The sequence below is a fragment of the Spea bombifrons genome, chromosome 8, assembly GCF_027358695.1.
Source record: "Spea bombifrons isolate aSpeBom1 chromosome 8, aSpeBom1.2.pri, whole genome shotgun sequence".
NCBI lineage: Eukaryota > Metazoa > Chordata > Amphibia > Anura > Pelobatidae > Spea > Spea bombifrons.
In genome coordinates this window covers 11,791,023-11,810,686 of record NC_071094.1, presented here as the reverse complement: position 1 = coordinate 11,810,686, position 19,664 = coordinate 11,791,023, and the positions used below count along the sequence as shown (strand labels likewise).

The following is a 19,664-nucleotide window of genomic DNA, read 5'->3' as shown; positions in this document are numbered from 1 at the left end:
ATTTTCTACATTAAAAATAAAATAAGGGGAAAAATAAGCATTGTATAAGGCTCATTGGAGTCAAACTCCTCTGCTAGGCAAAGTCAAGGTATCTTATGATTACATTTAGATTAAACCTTCATTTTCCTCCTCTGAACACCTCATCCAAGGGCCCTATGTACCGATACGATATATGATCTTATAGGTGCATGGAATATGACTTATGAAAAAATTTTACTTTGCGAAAAGTTGGCAAAATGCCATACCAGTTAAGTCGTACCCTGTTAATATCCCTTTCCTGATCACTGAGATGTTTAAGATGGTTGCTCACATAAAGTGAGTTGCTATTGCACAAATTTGCCTTTTAAAGGGACATTCCAATTAAGTAGATTGTTGGCACTTTAATATGCATTCTTTACCAGTAAGAAACAAAAATTAAAAAATGCACTTAACTTTTTTTAAAAAAAAAAAAGCAACAGCAGCTCCAGAGCTTTAGCCTACCACCCCTTCGCCTTCCTCATTTGCCACTGGTTTTGACTGCCTAATGCAGCCAATCGCTGGCAGCAAAGAGCTTCCTTTGGAAGGAAGACCATATCCCTCTGTCCTTTTTCCTTCCCTGATGTCCCTCCAGCTGTATATCCAAAAATGTAAGCAGCAGGAAAAATATTTATAATTTAAATTATATTTATAAAATACATTATTTTTTTAATGCCTTGTCAATAGGTCACAAATTCAGGTAATTTCAACCGCGCTGCGTAATCCCCTAAAACAAGTTTCCTTTTATGCAGTGGTGTTTTTTTTTTAAGATTTACTTATGCTAAACACCAAATGCTACATTTTGGAAAGTTGTCAGATGCCCTATCATTTGAATGCTTTGGAATATATATATATATATATATATATATATATATATATATATATATATATATATATATATATATATATATATATATATATATAATCTTATATTCTTTATTATGATTTTAGCTGGGATTTATTCTAATTGTCTTTTTTTGTCTAAACAAATGCCCCTTTCTAAGCAGCAAATGGCATTAATGAGATTACTGTTCTATTAACCAAAAGGCACTGTGGCCAAAAGGCAGATTGAAATCATTAGAAAGTACATTTTCTGAATTAAGAAGCTGGAAACAAATGATGTTTTCTTAGCATATAACAGATAATTGGATTCTGCCACAAATGCACAAGGAGGTTGATAACCTGTTTACTTCCCCACGCTTTCCTGCCCATATTTTCATCCACAATAGAAACGTAGTGATGTGTGATATGATAAGGCGGAGATCCTTCGCAGATATAAAGCTTATTCATTAATTCTGATTTATAAGGACTCTTTTAAATGCATAATACGGTATTTTGGAATGTGACAAATAAATGAACAGCAACGTTTTGTATACCAATACAATAATTCATACTGATTTCTTAGATGGTGAATATTGTTTTGTGATGACATGATTTATAAACATGTACATATATCATATCTGTTTTGTTTCAATATGGAATGTGCGCTACACCATATACATGGCATATATATTATGGCGTTATAAGGACAATAAGGGAATGGTAATGTGAGTTCTGTTAACACAGCCTAGCCCCTGCAGAAATGAAGGTCTTTGCACGGTTACATGGAACGACTTCAACTGTAGCTGTCCAGCCAACTTTACTGGGAGAACCTGCGAGGAGCCTGTGTGGTGTCAACGAAGTCCTTGCCCTTCAGAGTCCACCTGCCTGGATGTATCAGGAGGATACGTGTGTATGGAGATTTCATTATTACTGACTGTAGACCAGCTTATATTACTGTTCTGTGGTTTTCTTTCTCTGAGGATTAGTGTAGGAGATCAGGGACTTTAGTTAACACCTCTTTTCATTTACGCAGTTTTTCCATAATCCTTATCTTTTTTTGCTTCCCTGGCCACAGAAAACCTTACATTCTTATACAATGAGACATGGTTCTTGTTAGTATTTACTTAAAAAATATTAAGTTAAGATGAGACTTTCACGATGTTGCTCTAGTCGTGTTGCAAAGAGACTTTCATAGTCCCTATAGATAGAGAGAGAATGTATCTCAAGACAATCTATTATAATTCTATTGTTGTATTTCCAGGTCTTTCTAATGCAACATTTGTAGAAGATGCGGTGGTATTCTCTACAAACATCTCCACAGAACAGCAGCTTACATCCGTGTCCTTGGATTTTCGAACCAGAGACAGAAATGCTGTCTTGTTGCAAGCATCAAAAAGTGTGGACTCCATAGTCATCAAAATCAATGACGGTCGTCTACTTGTTACCCTGCAGAGTGGAAACAGCATTGAAGGCGTCCAGTTTGATGGAAAGATAGACGTCTCTGATGCCCTTTGGCACAGAGTTGTAATAACAATGAAAGATCCTTCAGAGGTGCATTCTCAGTGGGTGATACAGCTTGATAATGCCATCAACACGACTCTCCAGGGCAGTGCTGGCAGCTTGTCCTTTCTGAAGGCGAACGCATCAGTTGTATTGGCTGAAAATTACACTGGGTGTCTTGGAAAAGTAGACATTGGAGGGATTTACCTGCCATTTGCAAGCCACTCCTTTCCACAACAGTTTATTAAGAGAAGTTCTGGTGCGCTTGTCCTGGGGTGCAGAGGAGCGGATGTATGCAGTGAAAACCCCTGTCAACACAATGGCCGGTGTCAGGATATCTTTAATGCCTTCAGTTGTGTCTGCCCGGTGGGCTGGGAAGGGCTGCAGTGTGAAGTCAACATTGATGACTGCAAATCCAACCCCTGTATCCACGGCACGTGTGAAGACCTGGTGGCTAATTATCAGTGCAAGTGTTTCTTGGGATATACCGGCAGAAAATGTGAATCTGATGTGGATGACTGTGAACACCACCAGTGCCAGAATGGGGGTTCTTGTTTGGATGGTGTTAACAACTATACCTGCAAATGCCCATCCAACTATTCTGGGCCTTACTGTCAGTAAGTGCAACTTTTACTAGCTTTACAGTTTGGACCATCATGTGTGTGATCTTTGGTGGCCACAGTAGTTATTCAACAACTCCCATAAACAATAACAACTGTATAGTCATAAAGAAGGTCCTCACTTCAATACATTGTAATTCCTGACCGCTGTATGACTCAACCCTCTCTAAAATCAATGTACCTTTTCACCGTTGCATTTTATATACACCGTTGTGAACTTGTATCTGGCAGGAACAATGGATTCTCTAGTTCCCTGTTTCTAAAAAGGCACAAACCCAGCACTCCTTTAACTGATTGATCCTACAGTCTAACAGCGGTTGTTTTTGAGTAACTAGTTTGTGAATGCGTTCTTAACACCGCTTATTCCTAGTTTTTCTGTAAATCTGCAGTTTGTGTTAATGTAATTCAGTGTATTTGTGACATTTGCCTTTCTATGGCCGTGATGTAACTTGCAGACATTATAATTTGATTTTTTTTTCACAGATGGCCTTACCCTCCGGAGCAGTGCAATAAAAACGTCACGTGTCTGAATGAGGGCACATGTAACAGTGGTGTTTGGGGAGCTAATTGTACTTGTAGACCAGGCTTTAAAGGAAAGAGGTAAGCGTCGTCGTCGTTTTTAAAGCAGGACTGGTTGAGCTACACTGCAGGCTCGCCAATATTAAATCTCTTTGACAATGTAGTGATAGAGTTTGATAGAGATTTCAACATTTCAGCTCCCTGATATCACTCGAGATTGTGACGGTCCAAGCCCAGTGTGCTTCACCGTGCATTATGAAGGGCTTGCCTGACCCTGCATAATGAATAAGTAAATAGGTATACAAAGGAAACCCTCCTTGTTTTAAGCAGTGGTGAACTAGGCAATATTTGACAGAATAGAGACATATCCACTAAACCAGGCTTTTTTTTTTTAACTCTTTGTCTTCACTATGAATTATAAAGGATTAACCTACGTGTGTTTCTCCTGTAAAGGCTAAGCTGGCCCTACACAATGCATGATTAACACAATGAGATGATATTTTATAAATGTTTCCATGTTACACACACATATATATATATATATATATATATATATATATACACTGTATATATTGTATATGCCTCTGTTTTTCTCATTTTTTTGTGCATCTCCCCTAGGTGTGAAGTGAATATCAATGACTGTGAGTCAAACCCGTGTCTTAATGGGGGAACCTGCCAAGATTCAGTAAACAATTTCAAGTGTATCTGTATTTCCAATTACAGTGGTGTGCGCTGTGAGGTAGGCAGCAGTCTCAGCACTGGTAAAAGTTTTAAATTGTGTGCGTTTGTAAATTAAATAAGAGAAGCTCTGAAATGTAAACGGCCTTTATAGTGCAAGTGTAGAGGGATAACAATGGGAGAAAAAAACTCGATGGCCCTGTTTTCAGTTTATGACTTCACATGTGGCATGGCATACCGTGAAAACATAATTTATTGCACACAGTGATGTCATAATTGGGGACAGACTCATCACCGTTTAACGCATGTTTTCTTGGTGATATTTGCATGGTATTCAGACATCACAGTTTAGGTATCGCTTTCAGATCAAACTCCTACTTCTTTCAGTTCTAACTTGCATGCTTATTTTTCAAAATATCACTAAATTCTGAATATATGAACGTATTAACCCATTCATTTGATTTTCTCATTTTGTGAACTCTTGTTAGGTGCAACTAGCATATAATTGTGTTTCCAATAATTTCATAAATGGAAAGTCATTTGTAATTGTGGAACAGATACATCTTTAGTGAAAAAAGGACAGTATTTTCCTTATCTCTGTTACAATAAGGCAGAGTTAAAATTAAACAATATTAAATGACATCGACAGAGGTAAAGACATAAGCTTGAAATCATTAGGAGGTTGAGGGGGAATGAGAATGAGAGCGGTGTGGAGAACAGATGGTTTCTCTCCAGGCTGCAGATTTAGGGTATTAGGTGGGTAGATTGTAAGCTAAGATATTAAGTGTAGCTCAGTATTTGTAAATGCCTCCAGTTTTTTTCTTTTCATCTCCTTATATGAGTTGTCTTTGCTGTTGCTTTTGTTTGCCCTTTGCATGTCTATTAACACTCTTAAGTTTGCATGGTCTATGTAACACTGTGTCTGTTATGTGTACTCTCGGTGTGTCATCATTTGGATATAGATACATTTGATGGATAGATAGATAGATAGATAGATAGATAGATAGATAGATAGATAGATAGATAGATAGATAGATAGATAGATAGATAGGAAAAAAATCTTTCATCATTTGCTTGCTATGGTGATTGACTCACATGTAGATATTTGCCCTAAGACAGCTCTTTATAAACATGACCCAATGTCTAACTGATCACTGCTAGTGTATATGCCTTAATTTCTGTTTAAAGTAATGGCGTGAGTCCTCCAAATACTTTATATGCAATAGCATTAAACACTAAAACATGGAGCCCTTAGAAAAAAAGTCAGCACAAGGTCATATTGTTCAAGAAACAAGAAAAGCTATAAAGAACAAACATTAACAGACGGAAGAGTAAGGACACATCTTACTATTGTCAGACCCGCATCAACTCACCTTTGGATGGTGCTTCCTACTACACACTACCAAAGGACTCGTCCATAACCAACAATATAAACTCTACGTATGTGGCTCAATTCTGCTTCACAAGACTGGACTGAGTTTGGAAATTACATAAAATTCTATCGCTTTCTTCCACAAAGAACACTGAGGTTCAGAAGTGCATGTTTCTGAGCTCTTGCATGCCGTGTTTTATATGGGCTTCTCAATTATTTCCCTAAAGGCTTCAAGACGCTGATACTCTTATATTCTTTTTGCGTTTCAATACATGTGCATGTCTTCACGGGGGATACTGCTTTTCTATTAGAGGGGGGGTGAGCTGCTTATGGCTTGAGATATTCAAGCTGAATGAAACTACAGAGCTTTATGAGACGTCAGTTTGTATGTCGCATAGTGGATGTAATCAATAAATGGCTCTTGGGAGCGTAGGTTGCCTACAATTTAATTTGCTAGCTACGGACAAGGGTGCCAGTGACAAGAGACATTTATCAATTGTTCTTGGCACCATTTGCTCCCTATGTTAAGGTTCATTATATATATATATATTCCAAGGGAATGCTGAAATTTAATGTGTAACTGTTCCATTTCACTGGATGCTTTTTAAGGGGGGTAGGTCTCACTATTTCCTATTCATTTCTTGCAGAAAGACATTGCGGTCTCTATCTTCCCCTTCCCACTCCTTGGAGTTGCTGTCCCTGTTCTATGTGGGGGGGCGCTTCTCCTTGTAATAATAATCATTTTCATGGTGCTGACAGCGAGGAAGAGGCGGCAGTCAGAAGGAACCTACAGTCCAAGCCAGCAGGAGGTTGCAGGTGCGCGTCTAGAAATGGACAGCGTCCTTAAAGTACCCCCTGAGGAGCGTTTGATATGAGCCAAGAGGACAAGTAGTAGATTCATCTCAAATTCTGATTCTGCAGTGCAAAATCAAGAAGGCCAGAAAAGGACCTTTGTAACATAATTTAAGCAGGTTGCCTCTTCTCAGGTTACCAATTTCCTGTGAAGGGAATTAAATGATATTGGAGGATTACACTGCGAAGCATCATTCTAAAGATTCCTCAGAAGTGCAATTTCTTCTCTCAAGTTCTCCTGCGAAACACAGGTCAGGATGTTGCCATGTGAAATAAATCTCACGTTTTCTTGCACTGAGATTAGACTGGATATGTGGACCCTCTTTCTTGTATATAACGGTTCATGCAACCGGTTGATAAAATCGAAGCTACTTGACCGTTTTCCTGAACCACACGCTCCCTCTGTCCAGTAAAGCAGCCTTGATGTTCAGGATGGGAAAGGTAGAGAACTCAGCACACCCTTTTGTGTCCCGGCTACTTTCCATCTAGAAGTTCAGTGATTAGGAACCCGAACCTAATGTTTAAAGAACAAGCAATCTCAGAGCAAAAGTCGAACACGTGGAGAAGTCAGATGAAACTTTCCTTTGGTTGCTGCGGACTGTATTGGATAGGAGTAAACAGGACAACCATATTATCCTGTGTGATGCTTTCATCGATTTTGTGCCTTACATTCATGATGACTCTATTCTGCATGATAACTGTTTCTCCTATCATACTGAATATAGGTAGCACAGCAAAACAAAACAATAAGTTACATTTGCTAAGATGTGAAAAGCTTGAGAGTTACAATAGCTGTTATTCTACAGAGGACCATTATGTAGCAGATGACTAGGGTTTGGAGATTAAGAAGGTATAAGCTGTGTGGTGTAATGCATTGCAGTTCCTATCTGCTTTTAAGGGGTTAATGAAGAAGTTGTCCAAAACACTGGTTTTCAATATTTTCTCCAGCCTTCTGACCAAAACTGCCTTAAATATCCGCCAGTCATTATTCACCATTGAATTAGTGCCTTTTAAAGCGTGGGTAGCCGACATTTCCACTGTCCATATATATATATATATAATATGCAGACAATTCTCCCTTCCTAGTCAGATGCGGTTACACTGGATTTATGTTACTGATGACGGGGATAGTCCGCTAAGCCACAGAAGTGGATGTTTGCCTGTAAACGGCATCCGGCATTGCTATGGTTCTTCGTTTATCAACAGCAATAGTGAAAACACTGTTTTCTGCCATTTTATTGTCAAAAGCTGGTTTTACACCCTTCTGACACTGAACAGGTTAAGCACTGATAGTACATTTGTACAAATTGTATATAATCTATGTGTATATAGCGCATTGCAAAAGAAAGGCAGAGGCTCTGTCCCCAAAAGCAACAGCAAATGAACAAACTCAAATAATTCATTTAGTATTGGTCGTCTTCTTGGGTCTGTATAAGAATGCGTCCATTTTTTTCTATGTCTTTACACTGGGTACATGCATATTTATTTGTGACACTTATACAGATGTGATTGTGAATCCACATGTTTTGTGTTATGTTAATAGTGATTTGTGAATGCTTTGCTTTAACGTTACAGATAAACAATAACACGTCCCTAAGAAAATATTTATGGAGTAAATATTGATTTAAGAAATTATTTGTGGGCAGTCCAGTTCATTCATCAAAGTTACTGGAAAAAGCAAAGTCACCAAAGCAACTGTGTTTAACCAATCGTTTCCTTCTAGTGACATGGGAAAAAAGTTATAATTACTAGAGAGAGGGAGCCGTCCAGTTCTTCTGTCCTTGGTGCTAGTTTTGCTTCCCAGCCTTAATATTTCCTTCTAGATGCCCTTATTTCTCATACTTAACATCCACTGCTCCATTTTATACAGAAACCACGTTTGTCCCGTGAAAGAAAATCCCCCACACTGGTTGGGTCAGCTATAGGAACAGGGATGCTGTTTATTCTGCTGTCCGTCATCACCGCTATAATGGTGACTATGCGGAAAAAGAGAGCTACACAGGGGACCTACAGTCCTAGTCGACAAGAAAAAGATGGCGCTCGAGTGGAGATGTGGAATGTGTTAAAACTGCCTCCCACGGAAAGACTCATCTGATGGTGTTAAAAGGATTCAGCATCCTGCAACACATCTACACGTATAGGACGCGTGTTTGGACTGGTTCACCATACCTGTATGGTCAAATTGTACTCAATTTTAAAATCTATGTGTATAACACAGAGGAGGTACGGTGTCCATGGCCCGAGAGAGCATACCAGGCTCTGTGGCTCTGAGTGAACACGCAATGGGAGGATAACCGGGGAAATCAAGACAGCCTGGACCGATGAAGAAGTCAGGTGTATTAACTGTATAACGCTAACAGAGAGATTGGGACTCTAAATCGTGCTGCGTGGCTTACGTGACGGCAACTGAGTACAGAAAGCATAACTGATGGTGGGACAGACCAACCTTAACCCAACAGTGAGTTTTCGAAGAGTTCAAACAAAATCAAACAGCACAGCTGAGTGAGAATTACTATCCGAGACATCTACAAAGTCTAGGCGAGGAGAAAAGATATGACAAAGGATCCGTACAACTTACATAATAGAGTATTTATCAATACCGCAGCATAGTAGATGCCGAGTTATCGTTTGTCATATCGGCATTACATGTTACTATGGGGCGCACCTATAACTATAAAGCTTTTTGCTCATTTGTTGCTAAATACCCCCATACATAATGAGACATGAGACACCAGAGGAGTAGTCCGCACAGGGCACCAGAACACTTAAGGCCGGCTCTGCTTACCCATTGATTTGAAGTCTATCTAAGAATCCCATATATTTTTGCGCCTATGGCATACTCTCGCAGCAGCTTGTATACGTTTCAAAGAAATGATGTGTAAAGATTGTTTTGTTAGGTTCAAGCAGCAGGAAAAACCTAAGCAATTAACCCAATTAACGTAGTTCTGTGTTAATGATTATCATCATTCATAAAACCAGGCAAAATATTATAAATTGTATGAACTTTGAGAGCTCATAACAGCAATAGTAACCATATATTTTATTAGAAATATAGACAACACATCTAATTCTAGGATCCACCACACTTTTAGAAATCTGTTCTCCAAAAACTATTTTGTTGATTATTCCAACAGGATGTTTTGTGTTCCTATTATAGGGTTTCTTTTTTTTTTTATTTAAATATGTCTTTTATTAAATTTTCATAGGAAAAAGAAAGATATGCATTCGATTAACAATAATTGCACATAACACATATCATACATATTACAATACAATGATTATCCCAATATACATTCAAATGCAAAGAAAGAAAAAAAGAAAAAGAATAATAAAACAAAAGAAAGAAAGCAGGGTGTTTCCTCTCAACTTTTAGAATGCTTGGAAATTAGTCAGTTTTAGGATGTTTTGTGTAACTAGGAAGATAGCAAATACATGATTGTTTCCTTTTTGTGTTCATGTTATAGGGTTTCTATTGAATCTATTTCTGTAAATGTGTTACATTACTGGACAATGCGTACAGTGCTGCGACTACTTCACTGCGCTAACTATACATTTACTCAAGGTACATCTGATGTGAGAGCAGAACAATGTTAATGCGGGACACAAAACCCAGAACATTTACTAATACTAATGATAACTCGAATTATAGATGCTGTCCAGTGTTGGATTGAGTAATGGCTTTATTTCAGATATGACAATAACGCTAAGTTGAGGTCCATCTTAAATATGACACGAAGCATGGCCAATCTGACATTTTACACAGATCACCAAAGTTAAAATACAAAACATCCACAAGGCGTCAGCTGTCATCTTCTTCAGAATTGATGTGGGGATAATGACATTTTTCATACATAGATTTGTCAGGGTGCAAGGATCTTCCCAAGAGGATTACTATGTATCCATATCTATTAGCTCTGTAAAGCTATTTTGATATAAGCTGAAATCAGATAGCTGTAATGGACAGCAGGTTAACGTAAGTGCCTTAACCGTAGACTTACATCAATGTCACAGCGTCACTTAAAACACCGCTTTAGAAATGTTCACTGTACATTAGTTACCCTGAGAAGGTAAAGCTGCATTCCCATGGCCATTATGTATTGAAGTATATGTTAGATCAGACACTTACCTAATGTTTAAAAGAGAAAATGGTCCCTCACCATTCCGATGCATTCCAAGTTCGGTGAACACCTAACAAACCAGCTGTATTAAAACAGTTATTTAGGAAACCCACTTACCCCAGAGAGGCAGCTCCCTCCCACAAGTCTACGGAATTAGTCTACGGGAGTATCAGCTAAAAGATTAACTAACAGGTATGGGGAGACGTCACTCAGTGCCTGTCCATTATTGAATGGTGTGCTGTATCTTTTGTAAACCATTATCAGATGAAAACACTGAAAAACATGGGTGCAAAGAACAGGGGCAAGCATATGGTAATTATCACAAAATGATTTTATTGACCTGTATGTTTAGTTTATTTATGTGTAAATAAAATATTTTCCTATATAAGGCTGGTGTGCTTCATTCCGTTCACTTACAGAGGCGGCAAGATAATAGAAATATAAATGGAGATTAGATACAATGTCCTATGTTATAGTTAACAGTTCAGCCTGGGGCAGAACTCTATTCAGATGTTGGGTTTTGGAGTGAGGCTAATGATTAAATAAAAAATGTAATGCAATAGAACAAATAGTTTTACGATATGTCTTTGAGCGTTTTTAGCACGATGGAGGTTGTATAAATACATTAAGAGAGGTGAGCCTTTGGTTTGGCTTACAGTCACATAATAAAGAAGAGAGAAAGGATGTGGGGCTCATTCTGTGCAAACATATTAAGAGGCAGCTTCTTGAATACTGTTACCTGTGCAGTGATGCCATGGTATACAATGCATTACAAGTATTATTAGGAAAATGTAAAATAGACTTGAGCACCGGCAGAAAGCTTGTGTTCTTTGGGGGGGGGGGGCTTTGTTTTTCTGTGAAATTTGTCTGCCTCAGTCTTTTTTTTTGTTTTCAGAAATCCCATTTGTCTGTACGGATTGCCATGGAAACAAGAAATAAACACGTTGGAGAGCAGAGGTGGCACAGACATGCTGTTTGGGGGGCAAATATGGCACAAGCAGGTTGTTGGGGGGGAACTGACAAGCAGTTTAGCAAAGATGGAAGAGCAAGGTGTTTGGAAAACTATTTGGTGACAAAAATGGCACAGACAATATGGGAGCAATGATGAGATGTTGGGGACAAAGATGGCACAGCCAAGCTATTTGGGGGCACAGAAAAGCTGATTGTGGACAAAGATGGCACAGACAAGCTGGGGCACTGACAAAAATTGGGGCCAAATATGGCACAGGCAGGCTGCTTGGGGAGCTAAGATGGCACGGGCATTCTAGTTGCAAAGATAGCACTGGGAAGCTTTTTGGGGGTACAGACAAGCTGGTGACAAAGATGGCACAGGTATTTTGGGGGAAAGGTGGCACTGTGGGACATGTTGCTTGTGAAGTGAGGCGGCCCCAGGTAGGTTTCTAGTTGCGCCTCTGTATTACATTGTTTGAGATAATAAAAATTATTGTTAAATATTGTATGAATAAGAAGGGTGCATGCTAAGGGAAAGTTATTAATATAATGGGGAAATAAAGGATGGGTTTAGAAATGATGAGGAGTTATGTCAGGGAGCATGGAAATGGAGGGGGATGATTGTGGCGCAATATGGTGTGATAATGGAAGGGGATGGGAATGATAGGGGGAGGAATAGGAATATTGTGGTTGAGGGATAATGAATGTGGTTGGCTATTAGAAGTAATGAAGATGTTGAGGATATGATGATGGTCAGGGGCAGCTCTACACTAACACATACTGTACATACATACAGCCACTCTAACACCATAAACATATATGCATATACACATACCCACTAACATCTTACACATGTATATGCTGTACATGCACACACACACTGTTACAACATAAAATTACACATGCATATATTTATACATACAGACGTTCACTGTCTCTGATAATCTCTGCAGTTTGCACGCATCCCCCTCACTCAGCCTCTCTCTCGCATTTTTAGCTCTAATTTTTTTAGGCCTAAACTTTGAAAAACAGCCCCAGACTATTATTCCTAATCCACCAAAAATACACTTTGCGTTCTCCTGGCATGCGCCAAACCCATATTTATCCATGAGATTTCCAGATAATGAAGTTAATTATGTCACTCCAGAAAACGTTTCCACTGCTCCGGAGTCCAGTGGCGGTGTGCTTCACACAGCTCCGATCGATAGCATTTTGTGCATAGTGATTTTTGTGCATGGCTGCTCAGCCATGGAAACTCACTTCATGAAGCTCCTGACAGAGTGTTTGTGATGATGTTGCCTCCACAGGCAGTTTGGAACTCTGTAGTTAGCAATGCTACAGAGGACAGGTGTTTTTTACGCACAACAAAATTGCGTATTTACTGTATGTTAGGCATTAACATGCGTTGGCCTTTAAGAATGCATAGTTAGGTTAGTGAGAATCAGACTTCATGGGTCCAATGAGTAGCAGCGTAAAGGAGGGAAAAGCCATTTCTTAGCAAGCCAAAGGGTCGATATAGGTAGAGCAAATGGGGAAGTTCTGGTCAAAATATAATTCAGTTTGAGAATAGTAGGACAGGATTTTTTTTTATATAGGATGTGTTTGATATGGTTGTGCTTGCATAAAGGCATAGCCTAGATACACACAGCAAATACTTCAAAGCAGAGAAAGGGAAAGAACGTGACAGCAAGGAGTGGATGCCAAGGACAAGAAAAGGGTAAAGATGTGACAATCTGTGTTGGAACAAACAGCACTCTCAACAATTCTATAAGAAGCCATTTAGCTGGCAGGTTGAACATTAAAATAGAAAATACCTTATTCCCAGATCATATGAAGAATGATACGCTTCACTTGTCAACACAAAGTTATTTGGGGTTTAACTTGAATTAGTTTAGTGTTGGTGCATTCTAGGTGCTCCACTGCAAAAAGGCAAGCAAAGCATTCCAGCTGCACTGTCCAACATTTATTAAGCTTTGAATTTGCCATTTTGCTTGAGAGGGTCATATAATGTGATTCAAAATCATCTCCATTCAACATCAATTCTGTAAACAGTAACTACTCCCAGCTGTTACTGAATCATTTCAAGGTTTTTAATTATTATTATTATTATTATTTGGACAGCGCATGTGTAAGAATCTGATTAACACAGCTAATTAATTCACAACCAAAATGCCCTAAATTGGCACTGGTAATTTACTTAATTCTGAAAACAGAATCGCAATAAAAAAAAGGTGTTGTTTACTACAACACGTCTCCAGGTAGATAAGTACCTGAAGGATTACTTGCTGGTTGCGGCATTTTATGATCTCCTGCTGGACAGGCTCTCTGTTTATACATATATACATTTGATGGCAAACAAGGTCAAGGAAATTAACAGTATGCATTAATTTAATGTCCAACACATGTAAACTACCAGCAATTATTATGTTAATTAGTTAATAAACTCTTAATGACTTCAGCCTTTTCTCATTAGAACTGGTCATGCAGTGAGAAAGAGCTGAAGTTCACGACCATTCACTGATTGCGATACGTCGATCAGACATCCTAAGTATCATTTAATTATGGAGGTGGAGGACATAGTGTTATATTATTTAACATTAAAAACATACATATACAAAAATATATATTCTTTTGCTTTTTTCAGAGTGGAAAAAATGGCAGTTTTATTAATACAGAAATGAAAAATGATATTCTGCAATATGCATCATATTTATAATGATGAAAACAAACAAGAAGAATAAAAATGGAAACGGTAAGAGTCTAGGGAAGGGGTATATACCACAAGAAAAACAACTACTTATTGGTGTGAAAGGTGAAAGGAGGCTCACCAACCTGCATATGGGTTGTAATTTCAGAACATATTTAGCAAAGGCCAGTAAGGCTGATGGGATAACCAGTGGCTACAGATGTTGTGAGTGAGGGTGTGTAAAACGCCTGTAACATGCTGTGTGTATAACATGTAAAGCTGTGATAAGCCTTTTAATTAAAGAACAAAAAATGTAGTCAAGTGAGAGCCTCCTTCCTACATAGAATGCAAGAAAATGTAGAATGCTAACATAGCAGAGCTTTGCACTGGCTGCCATTGTATTCAATGAGGCAGGTCGGGTCAAATTCTAGTTTGTGTGTATTCCTAAATGATGTAATCCATCACTCCCCAATCAAGGTGTAGCTGATACCTGCTTCCCATTGTAGCATATATTTCCACATAACTTAAAACATAAAAAATTCATTTAAGAATGAATGAATGAATATTCATTTAAGAAAAAAAGAAAAAGCCTAAATATAAGATTACCGTATAGGAAAAAAAGTTAATAAATTCACATGTAAACTTTTTTTTTCATATTTAACCCCTTAAGGACAATGGGCGGTCCCTAAACCCATTGAAAACAATGCATTTTGAGCCCGTACATGTATGGGCTTTGTCATTAAGGGGTTAATAAGAACGATGATTGAGAAAAAACAGATTTTTTGTTTTTATTTCATTTGCCACTCTGCCCCTAGTTATGCACATCTGCCCCCAGATATGCCTTATATGCCACTCTGCCCCCCAGAAATGCCTTATACCCCCTATATGTCACTCTGCCTCCAGATATGCCTTATACCCCCTATATGCCACTCTACCTCTCTAATAAGCCACTCTGCCCCCAGATATGCATTATAACCCCCATTTGCCACTCTCCCCCAGATATGCCTCTCTGCCCCCCCAGATATGCCACTCTGCCTCCTGATATACTTTATGCTGCTTGATATGCCACTCTGCCCCTTGATATGCTTTATGCCCCCCCAGATATGACACTCTGCTCCCCTAGATATAAAACTCTGTCCCTAGAAATGCCACTCTGCCCCCTTAGACATGCTTTATGCCTCCTGATAAGCCACTCTGCCTCCTGATATGCTTTATGCCCCCCTAGATATGCCACTCTGCTCCCTGACTTACCAATGCACCCCTAGACTCCCTGGTGCCTAGTGGGGGCAGCCGGTGGACGTCTGCGTGATGGCAACTTCTGCTGCTGCTCGTCACATCCGCCGGGGCTTCTATGCCGGCGCTCCGTCTAGAAGCCTCGGCAGTAGCAGAAGTTCCCCAGCTTCCAGAGAGCTGCTGCTGTCACTTCCGCCGGGTCTTATATGGTGGAGCACCGGAAGGTCATGTAAGGCCGGCGCTCCTTCATAGAAGCCCTGGCGGAAGTGCCGGCATTGCATTGCACAGACATCCACTGGCTGCCAGAGAGGGGGATCCAGGTCCTCTGCAGCGCTGCGGGGAATCTGGATCCTATCCCTGCTGTTTGCCCGCATCAGGGCTACATGAAAAAGAAAAGAATAACTGCATGTCCCGGGCGTCGGGCGATATGAATTACAGTCCACCTTGTTAAATGCATTCTCTGTATCAGGTGTCTGACAAGAATCAAGAATGTGCATTCACCTCAAATTGAGATTATGTCTCACGCTATTTTTTAAATCTACCCATAGTACCTGTAAATTCTCAACTTGCTAGTAGTGGCCCTTTATGTATTGGTAATATGTATTCATTCATATACCATTTTACCCCCTTTCAGTGACAGAGGAACTAGTCATTTCAAATACTGCTTTTTGGCAAGACTCAAAGATTTTTTCTGTCGATTCTAAATATACTGGCACTCATAATGAACACCTAGAGCTGCTGGAAGCTGGCTTTTTTTTAATAAGTTATTAATGAAAGGTAATGCTGTGCGATTGCCCTTTGCCATCCAGGGACTACGAAAGCACAGAAACTATGTTTTTAATGAGCTTACAATTTCTTTTACATGTTTCATTGTCTAAGTATCCTTGTAGCTTTCCCAAGAAATGGAGTGTGGCAGATTAGCAGTTACACTGCCCTTAAAGCTATTTTACACATAGCATGAGCCTGATCTCTTCCATCTGCTTGTCTGACCACGGTCACCATTGTTTTTGCTACCTGTTGTGACTTGCATGGTTTTTTTTTGTTATATTCCTACAGGCATGCTGAAAACAGATGGTTTCTCACTGCAGGAAGGAAATGATCTTTAAATTAATAAACGTCATGTGTGCTACTTCCTCCACTTTTTTCTCTCGAATTTATAGAGGTACCATCATGTCACTAAAATTCACATTGGTTTACAAATACTTTTGGATAAATGGTGTAGCATATTATCATGCTGAATATAAATGGTATCTGACATTACAATTTTTCGGAGGTTGGATATTGGTATATTTATAGCTATGAAGAGGAACAAAGAGGGAAAAAAAGAGAACTAGCAGTCGCTAAGAGCCTGAATGTGTCAAGGAGTGTGATGGGTCAGCAGGACCAATCCAGGGGGAGTAAGACCTCAGTGGTGGTCATAAAAGACATCCCATATGTCCCAAACACAGTTGAAGACCTGAAGCGTTTGTTGCCATATGTGACATATATTCGGAAGTTAAGGTATTTTTCCATCTTCTAGCGATACACGTTTCGGCCACCAGCTAGGAATTCTGTTGGGCTTTTCATAATCGATTAGTTGGTCGATTATTTTTTTTCGGTTAATCAGATAAAAAAAGAATATGCAAATTTTTAGTTTATTTAAAATAATTTAATGAACAAGCTGGGTGTTAAAAACAAATAGCAGAATAAAAAAAAAATTACATTAACGTGTAATTTTTCTAATTGCCTTCTTATTTTAGAACCCAAACACAATATTTCTCAAACTAAAAAAGTTTTACTAGTAAATATTAATTCACATGTAAACTATTTTTTCACATTTAATAAAAACTATGATTGAGAAAAATGCATTTCTTGTTTTTATTTGCCACTCTGCCCCCCTGATATGCCTTATACCCCCAGATATGTCACTCTGCCCCTCAGACCAATGTATCCCCAGACTTGCCTCCCGTGCTCCAGACTCCCTGGTGTCTAGTGGGGGCAGCCGCCTGCGCGATGCGTGTAGACAACCTCTGCTACTGCCTGGCACTTCCCCTGGGGCTTTTATGTCGGAGCACCTGAAGGTCATGTCACGCCAGCACTCTGTTGTAGAAGCCACCAGCAGCTGAGGTTGTCTGCGCACATCGCGCAGATGTTCACCGGGCTGCCAGAGAGGAGGATCCAGGTCCTCTGAAGCACTGCGGGGGATTTGGATCTTAGTCTTATAGTCCGGCTAATTCAACTATTCAATAATAAAAATCTTTGACAATGATTGTCATTATTGATTATTATCGTTTTTATGCGATGCACTGTGTGTAGTTGATCAGTAGAGGTAGTAATGAATTCAGCCTTGATGCTAGGAGTTTCGCATATAGTTTAGTGTCAGTGTTCAGCAACAAGATAAGACGATAATTAGAACACTGCATTGGTCATTTTCCGGACTTGGGGATTGCCGGGTCAGCACCAAGAGATCACAAGAGCCAAATCGGAACCCAAAATCAAGGACAGGACAAGCCGAAGGGTAGAGCAGGTATATAAAGGCAGGGCTAATATCCAGATAACATAGTTCAGCTGTTCCAAATAAATGGGTGCTCCTAAGAGGGAAGGGTGGCCACTAGTTTGACAGCCCAAAAGACTTGTTCTAGCCACATTTATGCCACTTTGGAGCCAGAGATTTTAAATGAATATTCCTTTTTGGTAGAGAATAAGCCCTTTCCTAGGAAAACGAGAAACACAGAATATGATGGTAGATAAGAATCCAACAGCCATCTGCTCTGCCCATTGGTCTGGTGTAAAGACCGTGCTGTACATTTGAATTCTCTCAATGCATTAACCTCAGCCATGTCTGCTGAAACTATGTTCCACTTAGCTACCACTCTCTTAGGGAAAGAAGTTAACCTTATTTATATTTCATCAAAAGGTCTTAAAAGGTTCAGGAGTGTTTATTTTACCGTGCCGAAATACAGTTATACCTATGTTGGTTGGCTGATGCTAATGAACAATGGGAGCTACAAGTTGTGTATTTTTATTTACTTTAACAAATTTGGTAATATTGTTGTTAAGTATTCATGCCTTGCAAGCATGTCATATCATTGAAACACACGACTCTTATAATGAATAAACTATAGGCAGCAAAGGTTGGTTGAACATATTTATTTCCTGTAATTTTTTCAACATGAAAAGTGTAATTTCACGGCATTGTAAAGTGCAACTATTTCACCGAGCTTCAAAAGAACATGATTTTTTTTTTTTTTACACACAGCATAAAAAGGTATAAATGATAGAAAAATACTTTTCTGTGAGACTGCTAACACCTTTATCACTGACATGTGCATGCACATCAACTGTACAAAGAAAATACGTGTTTAACCTCTTACACTGCTTTGACCTGGTTGCGATGTTGTAATGCTAATCCCTTAGCAGCGAGAGACAGATTATTTGAAATAAAACGGAAATCTGAAACATGCGCATTGGTTTTCTTTTGTATACTTTTCCTGTTGCTAAAACAAGAAAATACCGTAATAATAATAAAAAATGCTTAATTGTTTTTTTCTTGACAGCCGGGTGTGCAAATCATTGCTCTTGTATTAGAACAGTTACAATTCCATTAATGACCTTAAAATGAGTCTCCAGCAAATAAAATGGTCTAAGTAACTCAGCAGGTTGCAAACTATATCTCATTAATGCAGCAATAAAATAATATAGTGCATCATTTCCATTGTGATCTAATCACCTTATAACACATAAAACAATGTGAAATCCAGTATTCTTTATCTAATCAGTATATATAACACATTATTTTTTCCCTTAGGATATCCCCATAAAAAGAACTAAACATAAATGTAGGTTTTGAAGTGACAAACAAAAGCACTACCTGGGCACTGTGCAGTTATGTCATAAATCTGTAACAGCAAATCCAGCCTTTACGTATATAATATTGAACAATACTTTTCTCCCATCATAGCTGCCATCGTTGAGACGTAGGATGATCACATTGGGGGAGACTGGAACAATCCAACTCTCGGGTGTCACAATGCATTATTAGTGGCAAACCCCAGTGAGCTTCACCTGCAGGAGAGGCTGAGCTTGCCCTGTATCATGCATAGTTAAACTAGTGAGATGACTAAATTTAATGCATAATAAATCTTTCACTCTATCTTTGCATTGGCCCTCGCATTCAAAGGTTGCTGGTGTTTACCCTTAATAATAATGCATTGTGAAATCAGGTGTTCAACCCTCCTTTCGAATGCTTTCTTTGGTAAATACGCTTCTTTCCGTTACTATAGTGTGTAGCCTGCAGATCTCCGTGTAACTACAATGAA

General features: G+C 39.0%; 1 protein-coding gene across 1 annotated transcript in view; it reads left to right on the top strand.

Annotated features, from left to right (window-relative positions):
• Positions 1-7,223, top strand: part of CRB2 (crumbs cell polarity complex component 2) — a 44,686-nt gene extending 37,463 nt beyond the window's left edge. The window contains exons 9-13 of the mRNA XM_053473728.1: positions 1,582-1,747; positions 2,099-2,954; positions 3,441-3,557; positions 4,095-4,215; positions 6,174-7,223. Of these exons, the coding sequence (XP_053329703.1) occupies positions 1,582-1,747; positions 2,099-2,954; positions 3,441-3,557; positions 4,095-4,215; positions 6,174-6,401 (1,488 nt within the window). The 3' untranslated portion in view covers positions 6,402-7,223. The remainder of the gene's footprint in view (positions 1-1,581; positions 1,748-2,098; positions 2,955-3,440; positions 3,558-4,094; positions 4,216-6,173) is intronic.
• Positions 7,224-19,664: the final 12,441 nt, after the last annotated feature.